The 13121-nt window shown below is 39.2% G+C and overlaps 1 protein-coding gene across 1 annotated transcript in view; it reads left to right on the top strand.

Moving 5' to 3' along the window:
- Positions 1–2125: 2125 nt before the first annotated feature.
- arhgef18b (rho/rac guanine nucleotide exchange factor (GEF) 18b) overlaps positions 2126–13121 on the top strand; it is a 39295-nt gene continuing 28299 nt past the window's right edge. Inside the window, exons 1-9 of the mRNA XM_077607386.1 lie at positions 2126–2218; positions 5561–5739; positions 7342–7850; positions 8477–8639; positions 8957–9083; positions 9740–9794; positions 11079–11123; positions 11908–11976; positions 12237–12345. Coding sequence (XP_077463512.1) covers positions 2143–2218; positions 5561–5739; positions 7342–7850; positions 8477–8639; positions 8957–9083; positions 9740–9794; positions 11079–11123; positions 11908–11976; positions 12237–12345 — 1332 coding nt within the window. The 5' untranslated portion in view covers positions 2126–2142. The remainder of the gene's footprint in view (positions 2219–5560; positions 5740–7341; positions 7851–8476; positions 8640–8956; positions 9084–9739; positions 9795–11078; positions 11124–11907; positions 11977–12236; positions 12346–13121) is intronic.

Here is a 13121-nt window from a genome sequence, read left to right as displayed (position 1 = left end):
TGCAAGCATGCATCAAACGGTAGGTTGCACATCAGACGTGAAGTGTGTGTATGTGTGTGTGTGTGTGTGTGTGTGTCACACATGGGGAAATTTACCATTGGATGAAGGCAATGTTTTTTTGTGTTTTGTTTTGCACAAAACGATGCAAAGAGGAAACTGCCCTTACTCAATCTGTCAGACAAGCGTCATCGTCCGTCAATGCGCACAAAGGCTGAGCTGAACATCCTCACACTTCTTAATACAAGTAAGTTCACTTGTTGTTTTTTTATGCCAAAGTGTTTTTCAACAAATGGTAGCTTAGTTAAAAATATGGAAAGTTTGGTACGGAAGAATGTTTCTGTCGGTGGGAAAGTGATGAGACTTTTTCCACTTCATTTACACTATACTCAATTTGACACTCATCCTGTGTATTACACAAGAAAGGCGGTGACCGTTAAGTTGCCAGGTTAGAAATGTATCCTACAGGCTATTCTTCTTTGAATTAAAAGATCTGCTAGCATAGAATATCGGTGTAAACTGTACTTCCTTTTTTTGGGCTTCATTTCACTAAATGTCTCCAAACTTTAAAGTACATATTTTTTCCATTTTTTTATTCCAAGCTATTTTGAAACTTAAAAAAATAAATACTTTTGAATTTAATTTGGTTTTCCAAACTGTGGGTTTGGACTGCCAATATAGCAGAAGAATAGCGTGACGTATTGTTTGGATCATAGCGCTCAACTGTGAAGGTGGATATACGTACTAGCCACATGTGATTGACGCACAACTGTAGCATTAACTCAGATGTCCAATCATTTCAGAGTGGGCGTAAATGACTAAGATAAAAATGGCCTTGCATTAAACGTTAATAGTAAAAAAAATCTGAACTATAACATGCTTGTACTAACCACCACACCATCATACATTACCTTAATTATAGCAATGAGCTTTTCTGTTTGCTCATTCGGATACAATATTTGCACTACAGACGCTCCCCTACTTACGAACGAGTTAGGTTCCGAGCGATTGTTCATAAGTTGAATTTGTTCGTAAGTTGCTCAGTGCTATATTTTGTATTATAATTTATGTTTAAGGCCTATATAAGTATATTGAAGGTTTATATAAGTGCATTTGTATGTTTAAGGCTTGTGTAAGTAACACACACTGGTTTGTACTGAAAAAAACATTTGATAAAATGGAGAGAATACATACAGTACTGTATACATACATTAGATAGAGAGAGATTTATGTATTAGAAACTGGCCGAAAGAAGCGATCTAACGACGATTGCACAGTTTTCTTCTTTTTTTCATCATAAATGATGCGGTAGCACTGTATGGCATCATTCAATTGATTTGCAAACTTTGTGCAACGTTCAATATTTGTGTCCTGCTGCTCGATCTTTCTGTTTATAAATGGTACTGACAGTCGAACGATTCAAGTTGTATTCACGTGCAACGCTCACCACTTTATCACGCACATCAAGCGTCGTTATTATTGCCACTCATTTCAAATGAAATGGCTTGCCTCTTCCTTGCACCTCCCTCAATAGAAGCCTTTCGCTTTTCACCAACCATATTCAATAATGGATGCACGAGATATTTAATGATACAAATGAAAAAGGTTCTTTGCGCACTGGAGATACGTTCACGCACTTCCGCATTGCAACGAACTGGGCAGTGGAAGGTAGATGCTAGGTGAGCTGAGCTCTCACAGCGCCAGGCGTCGGTATTAGCGGCGGAAAGAAGCACTACTTGGAAAAATGCGTGCAATACAAAATCGAACTTACGAACATTTTTCGACATAAACGCAATTTGCAGACATGTTCGTATGTACCGTTGTTCGTAACTCGAAAGTTCGTAAGTAGGGGAGCGTCTGTATTTGAAAAAAAAACCCACACTTATTTTCTCCATATGTAAAATTCAGTCCCGTAGTTTGACTCAGTTCACTCATTCACTTTTTATATATATGTAACTTATGTCTTATACTGGGTATTATTATTTCGAGGTAACCCGTTGAGAGTCGTAACGAACACCGACATGCTCTGCTCCCTTCATGGTCACTCCTCCTCTTCTTCTTCTGTCTCCTCCTTCTCTTCCTCATCGATTGTATCACAGCCTCTGCAGCAGCAGTTCCAGCTGACGTCCACAGAACGCCGCACGCATGGCGGACAGTCCGCTCAACCACTCCTGGCCCTCCTTCTCCAGGCTCTGGATGAAGAGGTGGTCCTTCAAGAGAGGTAGGCACCCAAGATTGTTCCCTTTTCTTTTCTGCTTCCACGGAGTAGTCTCGTGAGGTACTACTTTGAGGGACATGATACATACATGGACGCATGCAAGTATAACTCAGTCAAACAGGAAGTGTAAGGTGCGCTTGCAGGCACGAGGTTAAAACATCAAAGGCTTTTTCGAGACATCACAATTGTTTTGTTTCTGTAACGTTCATAGAGTCGAAATGGCAGCACTTTTTAGGTGTAGCATGAACTAATACATAGTAAAATACAGTGGTACATCAACATACGATCGTAATCCGTTCCGAGACTGAGGTCTATGTCGAGCTTTTCGTAACTCGAGCGAACGTTTCCCATTGAAATGAATTGAAAACAAATTAATTTGTTCCAACCCTTTGAAAAAAACACCAAATCAGGAGATTGGATTGGAAAAAATGTTTTATTTCTTCTAATTCGCCATATATTGACAAAGTAATGAATAACGAGTGGTTTAATAGTAATAAAATGTGTTTAATAGATGTAAAATTAGACGCATTTCGCGGAGGGGAGAGACAACGACACACATGGAGGCGGAGGGGGGGGTGTTCGGGGGGACTTTATCCACGGCACTCGTAAACGAACAAACAAATTTGAATTAACTTGGATAAACATATGCAGACACACTCAAACATACGTTTAATGTAACTTTACACAAAACTGAATTCTAGTTTTGTCTTAATCTTTTGTTACCTTCGTTTTCCGGGTTAGCGGTTTGCCACGCCTCCACCCACATATTCGCTATCGATGGACTGTTTGTTGTTGTATTGCCTTCAAAATATTCGGAAAATGATGCACACAAATGTCCTCACAATAGGATAACGCACGACCACTTGCCAACGAGAAATAGTCTTGAATGAAAGATCGCGGGACCTTCTTTCCTTAGAAAGAATAACAGGAAATGCAATAGCTGAGCTTACCCACGTATTGATTGTGGGTAATGAAGTTTTATTCTGAAAAAGGGTGCCATTGCCTATGGGTGTTGTGTGCACGAGTATACTTCATTACCCAGAAAGCCCTCTTTTTGCCTGCGCATGCGCGTTTCCTGGTCGAAACTCGTCTGAATAAATCGTTCAGTCCTCGTAGATATAGTAGTTATACACGAAAGAGATGCGTCAAAATAAGACAGTGCACTACAATGATAAACAGCCTCTCATGTCATGGCCACCTGGCTTGGTCGCATCTCGAAATTTTAATCGTATCGCGAACGAATTATTCGATCGAAAATTTCGTCGTACCACGAGTATGTTGTATGACGAGCATGTTGTATCACGAGGTACCACTGTACATGGTAAAATACTATTTCAGTAGGCACTGAGAGCTGAGATGCGTCTCATTACCAACAAAGGGCGCCGAAGTCTCTTAAAGAGCAGCCATGACAGGTCGAAATAACCCTATTTTAATCCGATTTTTTTCTTTTATTTTTCGGCCGGTCAGATTTAAAAAAAAATCCACATTTGTATACGTCAAATTGGCAAATATTGGCGCCGATAATCGTTCAATCGATAATGATGACCTACACTCCTGTAGCTTTTTGGAAGAAAAAAAAATGTGTAAAGGAAAACCCCTATGTGGAGTTTATCATGATTTAATCATATGATGATCATCAAGTTCCTCTTGTGATTGTCATCACTGACCCAAAAAAAAATTGCTTGTCATTTCCCTTTTGTTATTTCACACCAATCATAACCAAAGCTTGAAATGATTGGATCGATAGCCTATAAAAACTTTTAATATTAAAAAGGTATTGTCCATTGATGACATTGATTTAAGTAGCCACTCACAATAATAAGACTCATATAAACATAGACACGCACACTTAATAACGTGATGTTGATGTGTTATCCATAAAAGGCGTCGTCCAAGTAAACATCAAGCAGCGGCCATGTTTGAAAAATGCGTGTGATGTAGTCTTATACAAAATATAGTACACTGACAACACAGTATGTCAGCATGGCAGTGTTTACATGGCTGCCATGTTTTTTTTTTTGCTGCCGGGACCTGTCTGCATTCGGTTTAATATAATGAAGTCTGCTCTTATTGAGTTATTGTACATTTATAGTACACTGCGACAAACAAAGAGAACACAGATGAATAAGTCAACATTAATGTACACGAGCGCAAAGCAAACTGAATTTCTGCTACAATCTTAATCTCCTTGCAAGGCATGCATTTTTCTTTTCTTTTTATATTTAGGCTAATTGGGACCTGATGAGAGTAAAAACAAAGAATTATCTTTTTACATGATGTAGTTTCTGAGAAAAATCATGTCATCATTAGTGGACACCTAGATCCTAGGAGGCTAATTTTTAAAATAGTTAGCTTCTGTTTTCAGTTGTTAGCATCATTTTTTTTTCATGGCATAAATGCACTAAATACATTCCAATTCAGATCAAATGTCGTACAACAAGGCAAATAGGCTTATTTTTTTGTTTAAAAATATCCGAAATCTTAACTTCTTGCAAATAAAGTACAGTAACTATATAATTGCTGCTTATAGGATGATGTGGGTTACATTTTTTTTATATTTCTGGCTGCATTTACCTTTTTAGGATAGGCGAAACAGAATAGTCAGTATTTTTGTTTTTATTTTTATAGGTTTCAGTACTAATGGAAGTATAGTTGTTGGAGAGTCAAAGACAAAAACATATATATATAATTTTAAGTTTTTTTCCTTGGTGAATAGAGTACATATGAATAGATTAGATTATGTATGATATAAGAGAATAAATGTTCGTACTAACTTAAAAAAAGCTATAACTTTAGCACAAAATATCCCAACACATCCAGAAAAGTAACAAATTTCCCTTTAAAATATAAATTCTATAACAAAAATAAGATATTTTTTGAATACTTTTAGCCATTATGATCCTCATATCTCACTGGACACTCCAACTGTCATAAGAAAAGTAATTTGCTAACCATATTCCTCCAAAAATCAATATTTCCCCAGTGTGGAAAGGTACATGACCATGTTTCTGTTTATCCGCATGAATAATTATAATACACGACCTTTTGGGTTGAAAATAAGCAGACTGGTCAGCTGCCTCCAAGTTGAAGAAAAAAAAACAAGAATCAAGAAGTGTGGAGCCAGGCAAGCTTAGTCTCAAACTCAATTTCACAGGAAATACTCTCATGAAATAAAACTTACGTAAGCTGTCATAACTGTGGCCTTCCCCTCCACTCATGGTGTGGCCCAAGTCACCATAGTAATCAGCATACAACTCTTTAGCAGCTTTCACACGCTGCTATTTAGCTGAATGCTAATAAACTCATGACTAACTGCTTTTTAACGTTACCATCCATTCCTTTCAGCTTCGGAGTGTAAATCATACAGCGGACATCCCATTGGAAATCAGGTTGAACAAACGGGTAGAAAATTGAGTGAGCAAGAGAATGTGCAGCAGCATCCTGTCGGGACGATATCCTCACCGTCTCCATCACCCCCTTCCATCAGTGAGGATGTCTTTTTTGGGAACAGCAACGGCGATCAGGTACCGCATTTTCTTGCATATTAGCCGCCTCCGCGTATGAGCCGTAGCATTAAAATTGCCTTAAAATCGTTGAATTTTGCAATTTCTCTCGTATAAGCCGTCCCCTGATTCAAAATTTTCACCTCCATATTCATGGTTTTAATAGGGAGTACAAATGTGTCACTTTGAAGGGAAAATCTTAAGAAAAATCATCGCACGTGGTATTTCTGAGATACTGTATGAATCAAAAGGATCGTCTGCTGGATTGCACATTCCTAAAGGGTGTTGCCTGTAGATAGACAAATTCAAAAAGGAAGTCATGTGAGCAGTACAACCAGGATGTGTCCGTAGCGGTCTAGTTTGTCATCCCTAGGTAAGATGGTACCGCCCTGAGCGAGCAATGGCAGGCATAAGTGAGTTTTTTTCATGTTTTATGCTAGATACGGTTTATTTTTTTGGTTACATTTCATTCATCGACGTCAAAATAAATTTGGTTTAGCATTTTATCTTTTCTTTATTTTGAAATAAATGACCGTATCGGCTGCATTGTCTTGCCTTATGGCGTTTGGTCTTTGTCACCTTGCGGTTTCGTGCATGTCAAGTCTAATTTGTGCGCATATAAGCCGCACCCTCGATTCAGTCATCATTTTTTGGAGCGACAAGCATGACGTATATGCGAGAAAATACAGTAATCTACGGGCGCATTCACATCAGTAAAGTTTCAAAAGACAAAATTTTTCACCCTGGCTCTCACCCAACACCCTACCCTAATGAGAACAAGGGCTATTGAAAATGACGGATGGATGTTTATTAGTGATGTCAAAGTGCGCTCATGGAACTGAAAGCAAAATGTTAGAAAAAGCTGTCAGCAAGATGCAGTGCAGTTCTACCTCGCTGTAAATGTAAATTGTGTCCCTAATGCCGTGGACTATGAATCAGGTCTTTGCGGTGGGAAGTAATGAAGACAAACACCCTTCTTCGGTATTGTGAAACAGATTTTGCAAGCAGCTAAAACTTGTTTCTGAAAAGTTTAGTCGTGTGTCCCACTTTTTGAAAAGAAATGGTGCTGTGGTTCTTTCGCCTGATTGTACGAGAAACTGGGATCGATTCTCCATGGATGTGTGGTTGTGAATGGTAATGGTTGTCTGCTCTGACTGACTGGCAACCAATCGAGGTGTAGTCTACCTTTCCGTGTGCGGTTAATTGGTCGCCAGTCTTTTGGTCGCCCTGACCGCGACAACGGGCGACCAAAAGACAAAACAAGGTAAAACAACACGGTCTATGCATCAAGAAAAGCCAACAATGGCCATGAGCAGTTTCACTGAGTGTATAAGAATTTGTATGTACATGCGTTGTCCCTTTAAGAAGCTACGTCCGTCAGGGTCTTAACAAGTTCTCCAACAAAAAACAATAAAAGTCCGGGAAATTTTGAGCTTTTCTTCAGCCTAATAATTACTAGGGCATTAAGTATGGCTAAATAGTAATTTGCAGTTTGTATTTAGGGAATTTGAGCAACGATTTAAATGATAATTATCACTTACCCTCCGGGCGACCAAGAGATCGGCGACCAATCGACCGTGTACCTTACCTTTCGCCTGTAGTCAGATTGTCCCTTCTTTCCAGGATGCGTCTTCTGTCGTGAGCGAGGGTGAGGCGCGAGGTGTGGAAGTCAGCAGTAGCACGGAGGACTTGCTAGGCCTCAGCTCTTCCTTGGGAGACTCCGACTACTTCAGAGATTTGGGGGCGCTTCATGATGGGCCTCTGAAGACCAGCAGTCCAGAGCTCATCTCCCGGAACGCGGTGCCCCACCCGACCATGCGAGTGTCAACGGAGGAAGTGGCCGGCCCCCTTGTGGTCACCCAGCTGAGCCCCAAGCTCTTGCCGAGCTGTGTGATTGACAGCCAAGACTCTCTGGGCCCAAGAGTTGGTCTTAGTCTGACTATTGATTTGCAAGGACTGTTGGGATCGATGGAAACGGCTCAAAGCAAAACGGAATCGCGGGAGCACGGGAAGACGGTGCTTTTAAATGGAGATGTGGAAGTCGATAGTTTCCCTAATTTAGTGAGGTCCATGTCTACATCACGCAGACACAGCTGGGGTGTCCAGGTTGCCCCCATCGACCTGGGAAGGAGGTACCACTCTCATTATCTTATTTCATACCTCTTATTTATGCTTTTGCTATTGCTATTTATGCTTCTTATCAAAAATGTCAAAAAAGGGCGTCTTTGTTTTTTGTTTTGTTTTTTGTATTCGGTCTTAAGTTGTCTGAATAGGATTTTTCAATCTGGGGACCGTATTTTCTCGCATATAAGCCATATTTGGAACAAAAAAAAGATTTCCCCTTCAAAGTAACACATTTGTTCTTCCGATTAAAACTATGAATATGGAGGTGAAAATTGTGAATCAGGGTGCGGCTTATACGCGAGAAATAGTAAAAATTTGATTATTTTAAGGAAAAACTAAGGGTGCAGCTTATAATAATAATGCAAAGGAGACCCCTCAGGGAACAGATCAAAAGTGTAGTCATGAAAAAAGGGGGCCATTGGAACAGGGGTGTGTAGACTTTATGCATGACAGTATCATCTGACAGACAGGAAAATTATAATTTTATTTTGAGGCGATTTTTATAAAAAATAGTTATGGGGTGAAGGACAACAACAAAAACTAAGTTTCACTTATAGTACACAGATTTTAAAAAAATGACATTAGTCATGCTAGATAGATGTGGGTATGGTATTGACTGCATTTTTTCTGTCAGACTCAGTCTCGACATGGTGGCCTTGGACAGTGATGGCGATGAGGATGAAGAAGGGCACATGGCACTCTTTCAGTCCACCCAGAAGAAGACCGACAGCTGTCCAAATTGTCCTGTGGATGAGACAGATGGTCCCAATGAGACACTCTCCTCCGCCGATGCTAAGGTCTAAAACTGAGATACATCTTCAAGAATGATTACTTACGCACTTGATGCCCTTTACTAGTGAACGTTTGGTTTCATTGTTAAGTTGGAGATGGAACGCTAATCGTTCCCGTCCGTGTAGTCCATTTCTATGAAGAGTATACACCTCATTCTTTTCGGTAAAGAGCAAATGAATCAAATTTAGTGTTTTCATTTCATTTGAATTATAGGCTAAATAATGTTTGTCGCGGTCCCAAAGAAAAATGTGACCCTGACCTTCGAGCGTCTCTGTTTCATGTAAATAAAATCCAACCCTGTTTACATTTGCAAACTTTTTAGGCCGATGGTGTTCCCGGCAAGCAAGTGTATTCCCGCTCGGAGATCCTGGCCACAGACGAATGTTCACGTGCAGCGCACATCACTCGTATCGTACGGACATCCAAACAAGTCGCGATGGCAGCAGGAGGTGCGATACTTTTATGTTAAATGGTTTGCAAATATTGTTTACTATGGTAAATTACTTTTACTTGCTCTTGAATTTATCACTGGAACTAATTCATTTTTGTTCTGACCAAAAAGGCTCGCCTTATTTTCTCGCATATAAGCCGACTCCATGTATAAGCCGCACCCCTAAAATTGCCTTAAAAATCGTTGAATTCAATTTTTTATTATTTCTGAGATACTTAATGAATTGAAAGGATCATCTGCTAGATTCCAAATTACTAAAGGGTGTTGCCTGCACATAGACAAATTCAAAAAGTAAGTCACGTGAGCAGTGGAACCAGGAAGTGTGTCCGTAGTGGTCTAGTTTGTCATCCCTAGGTAAGATGGCGGTGTCCTGAGCGAGCAATAAATAAATAATACATTTTGTTAAGCATTTTATCAGTTTATTTTTTCTCTATTTTGAAATAAATGACCGCAATGGCCGGATTGTCTTGCGTTATGGTGTTTCGTCCTTGTCACCTTGCAGTTTTGTGCATGTCAAGTCTAATTTATGCGCATATAAGCCGTACCTTTGATTCAGTCGAGTGACAGATATGGCGTATTTGCGTGGAAAATGCAGTATTTGGCAAAAATATTTTTTTCACTGATTCCGATATCTATTTTTTTTTTCTCATGCAGCCGAGGAGTTTGACCCTGAGGAACACCTGCACTCCACTGAGGGGCAGAGTCACATGTAAGTCCACACTGCCATCACTGAGGTGTGCTTAAACCCTCGTGAATGAGGTCAGAGAACATTGCGGTACATCTGTTCAGGCTTAATGCTTGAAATGTTGAAGAAGAAAAAAAAACTCTTCTGGTTTGATTCCACAGGGATCATTGATAAAGTGCACTGTCAGAAAAATACTTTCAAGTTAGGGAGCTTATCACTATCTCCCATACACTCCATCCATCAATTTTCTATAGCCAATTACAGTTAATGCTGGGTGTGACCAAGCAGTCATTTGGTAGCATGGTTAGTGTATAATAGGAAATGGGTGGATGTATGAATTACTTTAAAAGATAAATACAAGCCTTAAAAATGTAACTCTAAAATAAAATAAAAATCAGATACAATTCCCAAATTATGCAATTGGCTAGCAACCAGTTCAGGGAGTTTCTAATTATTATTTTTTTATGTATTCATTAACACTAGCGAGAATTTAGATGGTTCTACCAGCCTAACATGCGTGTTTTTGAGATGTGGGAGGAAACGAGTACCTGTATAAAACCCACGCAAGCACGGGGAAAACACACAAACTCCTCATAGAAAGGTCGGAACTTACCGGGAATTGATCCCTTGATCTCAGAACTGTGAGGCGGAAGTGAAAACCACTAACATACTGTACCCCATGTATTATTAATCATAATAAATCTCGTCTAATTTTCTTTAATCTGACTTGCCGGACTCATGCAAACCAATTTCTTCTTCGGGCAAGTCAAGGACATCCAGTGCGGCACTATTGTGCCACATTTAAAGGGAATGTGAGTGAACTGCTCATTGGCTGCGTGCGACTGGATTAACTAATGACCATCGGCAAACAGCTTCTTATTAATCGGCACATCAAAACACTAGTTTACATTATCCTTGTCACGAAATCAGAGACCAAAAAAGTCCAATTGCTCCACAAAACTTCTCCAGTACACAGTAAAGACATCGCAGATAAAAAAGGTACAAAAGTACTGGCCTATGCAACTTTTTGTGCTAGTTTGCACACCCTGTACTGCATCTGTAGCCTGTTATGTTCTCATCCAATCAGACATCACACAGGGGCTTCCCCCATTCCCCGTTGACATCTCTGCTCCTTGTCATGTGTCTGCAACCTCCTCCTCCCACTACTGTCCTTTCTTCCACCATCCCCTTAGATGGTGTGTGTAATTGTATGTTCGTGTGTGTTTCTTAAGTGCGTCTGGGCTTGTGCAAATGCACGTGTCAATTGCTTAGCATAGCAACTTAGCCTCAGTGTCTTGTTTGTCTTAGGGTGATGGTACAGAAAGTTCTGCAGGAGCTAAAGTTGTACCACGGGTAAGTAAACAAGCTGCTGCTCGCAAAAAAAAATGCAGGCAGCAGATTTTGACCACGCTCAAGCACTCTTTGCATTTGTGTGTGTTTATATCACAAGTTTGTATTGCATCAAGTCGGGAAAACTGTATATGTAAATGTACATGTACCGTATTTTTGGACTATAAGTCGCACCTGAATGAAGAGAAAAAAAAAAAATATATATATATATATATATATATATATATATATATATATATAAAGTTGTACTGGAGTGTAATTTGTATTTTTGGGATTTTTTATCAGAATCCTGGAACAAACATACCTTAAAGTAACTACTAAAACAGAAAAAATGGTTTTCAGTTGACTACACCTTTAAAAAAACTGGATTTTGGTGGTCAGAATGAAAAAATATACAAATGTACAAGTCACACTCCAATATTAGTCGCAGGTTCAGCCAAACTATGAAAAATGTGTGATTTATAGTCCAGAAAATCCGGTGCTATATTTTCTCAACTAGCAGCCAAGGTCATATTTACTAACCTGAGGAAGTGCACTGAAGTTAGCATCACCCCATTGCTATCACATTAATATCTTCACTAGAATTTGGTTATTATATTGTTTTCTGCACATTAGGAACCCAATATGTTTATAATAAATTTAAACAGTCACAGTGTGTGCATATACTACTCACGTATGCAAATTCCAGTTTGTGCACATTCTTAGTTATTAACCTTGTCCTGATAAAAACTGAGATGTTTTTCATTAGCTCTATGAAAATGATTACCTTTATTATTGTATTCCACAGTGCAAAACAAATAAAAGGCAACGACAAAGACTCTGAAAATGTCACTTGGTTTGAGTTCCTGTCAAATGAGTAAGTTCCTTCCTTGATGTTGCTTAATTATGTTTCAGATTTTATTCCATTTTAAGTGGATCAACCTTGATAGTAGAAGTAGTGGTAGAACTTGAACTAGATAGATCAGAAAGTCTGCATTCACGACCTCTACTATAACATATGCTAGTTACAGTGGGTCAACTATACTCTTTTGTAACTTCTTCTACAAACACTGGTTTTGATTCAGCTTTTTTTGCGTCTATTGTGAGGACAATGTCCATTTCCTTTTGTTCCACCAGGAATGAGGAAGACGATGATCGAAGTGAGAAGGTAGAAAAGGGCACCAAGGTGAAGAGGACCCTCAGCTCGTTAAGGAACAGGATGACGGGTTCCTTCAATAAAGATAAGGTCGGCTATAGTACAGTCTTTCTTATTGTGACACATAGAGATGAGTCAATTTTATCTGAGGTCTGTTTAATTATTTAAAGTGGCAGTAGTAAAAATACATATGCTATGCTGAAAAATTACATTTCATTTTCAAAATTTACTGCGTTACCTTTTTAATATCATATTTCAATGAGAATAATTGATTTTTTTTTACTCCTGAAATAACTTTTTCAATTCAGTACAATAAATACTAATCATACATCTGCATCAACATTGAGTGTGTGATGTTACACAGATTATTTATTTAGGACTATTTGTAAAAAAAAAAAAATCCTGCTCGCTTCCTAAATTTATCATCAGCCCAGAAACATGAAAAGTTCCACCACCAAAGTGTACACGCCCTCTATTGGCCAACTTGGAATCTACAGGCAACAATAAGTCTAAATAAAAAAAATAATTCATCTAAATTTCATGTGTCAAAGTGGCGGCCCGGGGGCCAAATCTGGCCCGTCGCATCATTTTGTGTGGCCTGGGAAAGTAAATCATGAGTGCCGACTTTCTGTTTTAGGATCAAATTAAAATGAAGAGTATAAATGTACAGACGCTCCCCTACTTACGAACATTCAACTTACGAACAACGGTACATACGAACATGTCTGCAAATTGCGTTTAAGTCCAAAAATGTTCGCAAGTCCAATTTTGTATTTCGCGTCTTTTTCGGAGTAGTACTTCTTTCCGCCGCTAATACCGACGCCTGGCGCTGTGAGAGCTCAGCTCACCCAGCATCTACCTTCCGC

The sequence above is a fragment of the Stigmatopora argus genome, chromosome 8 (genome assembly GCF_051989625.1).
Source record: "Stigmatopora argus isolate UIUO_Sarg chromosome 8, RoL_Sarg_1.0, whole genome shotgun sequence".
Taxonomy (NCBI): Eukaryota; Metazoa; Chordata; class Actinopteri; order Syngnathiformes; family Syngnathidae; genus Stigmatopora; species Stigmatopora argus.
This window is presented reverse-complemented; position numbering and strand designations above follow the sequence as displayed.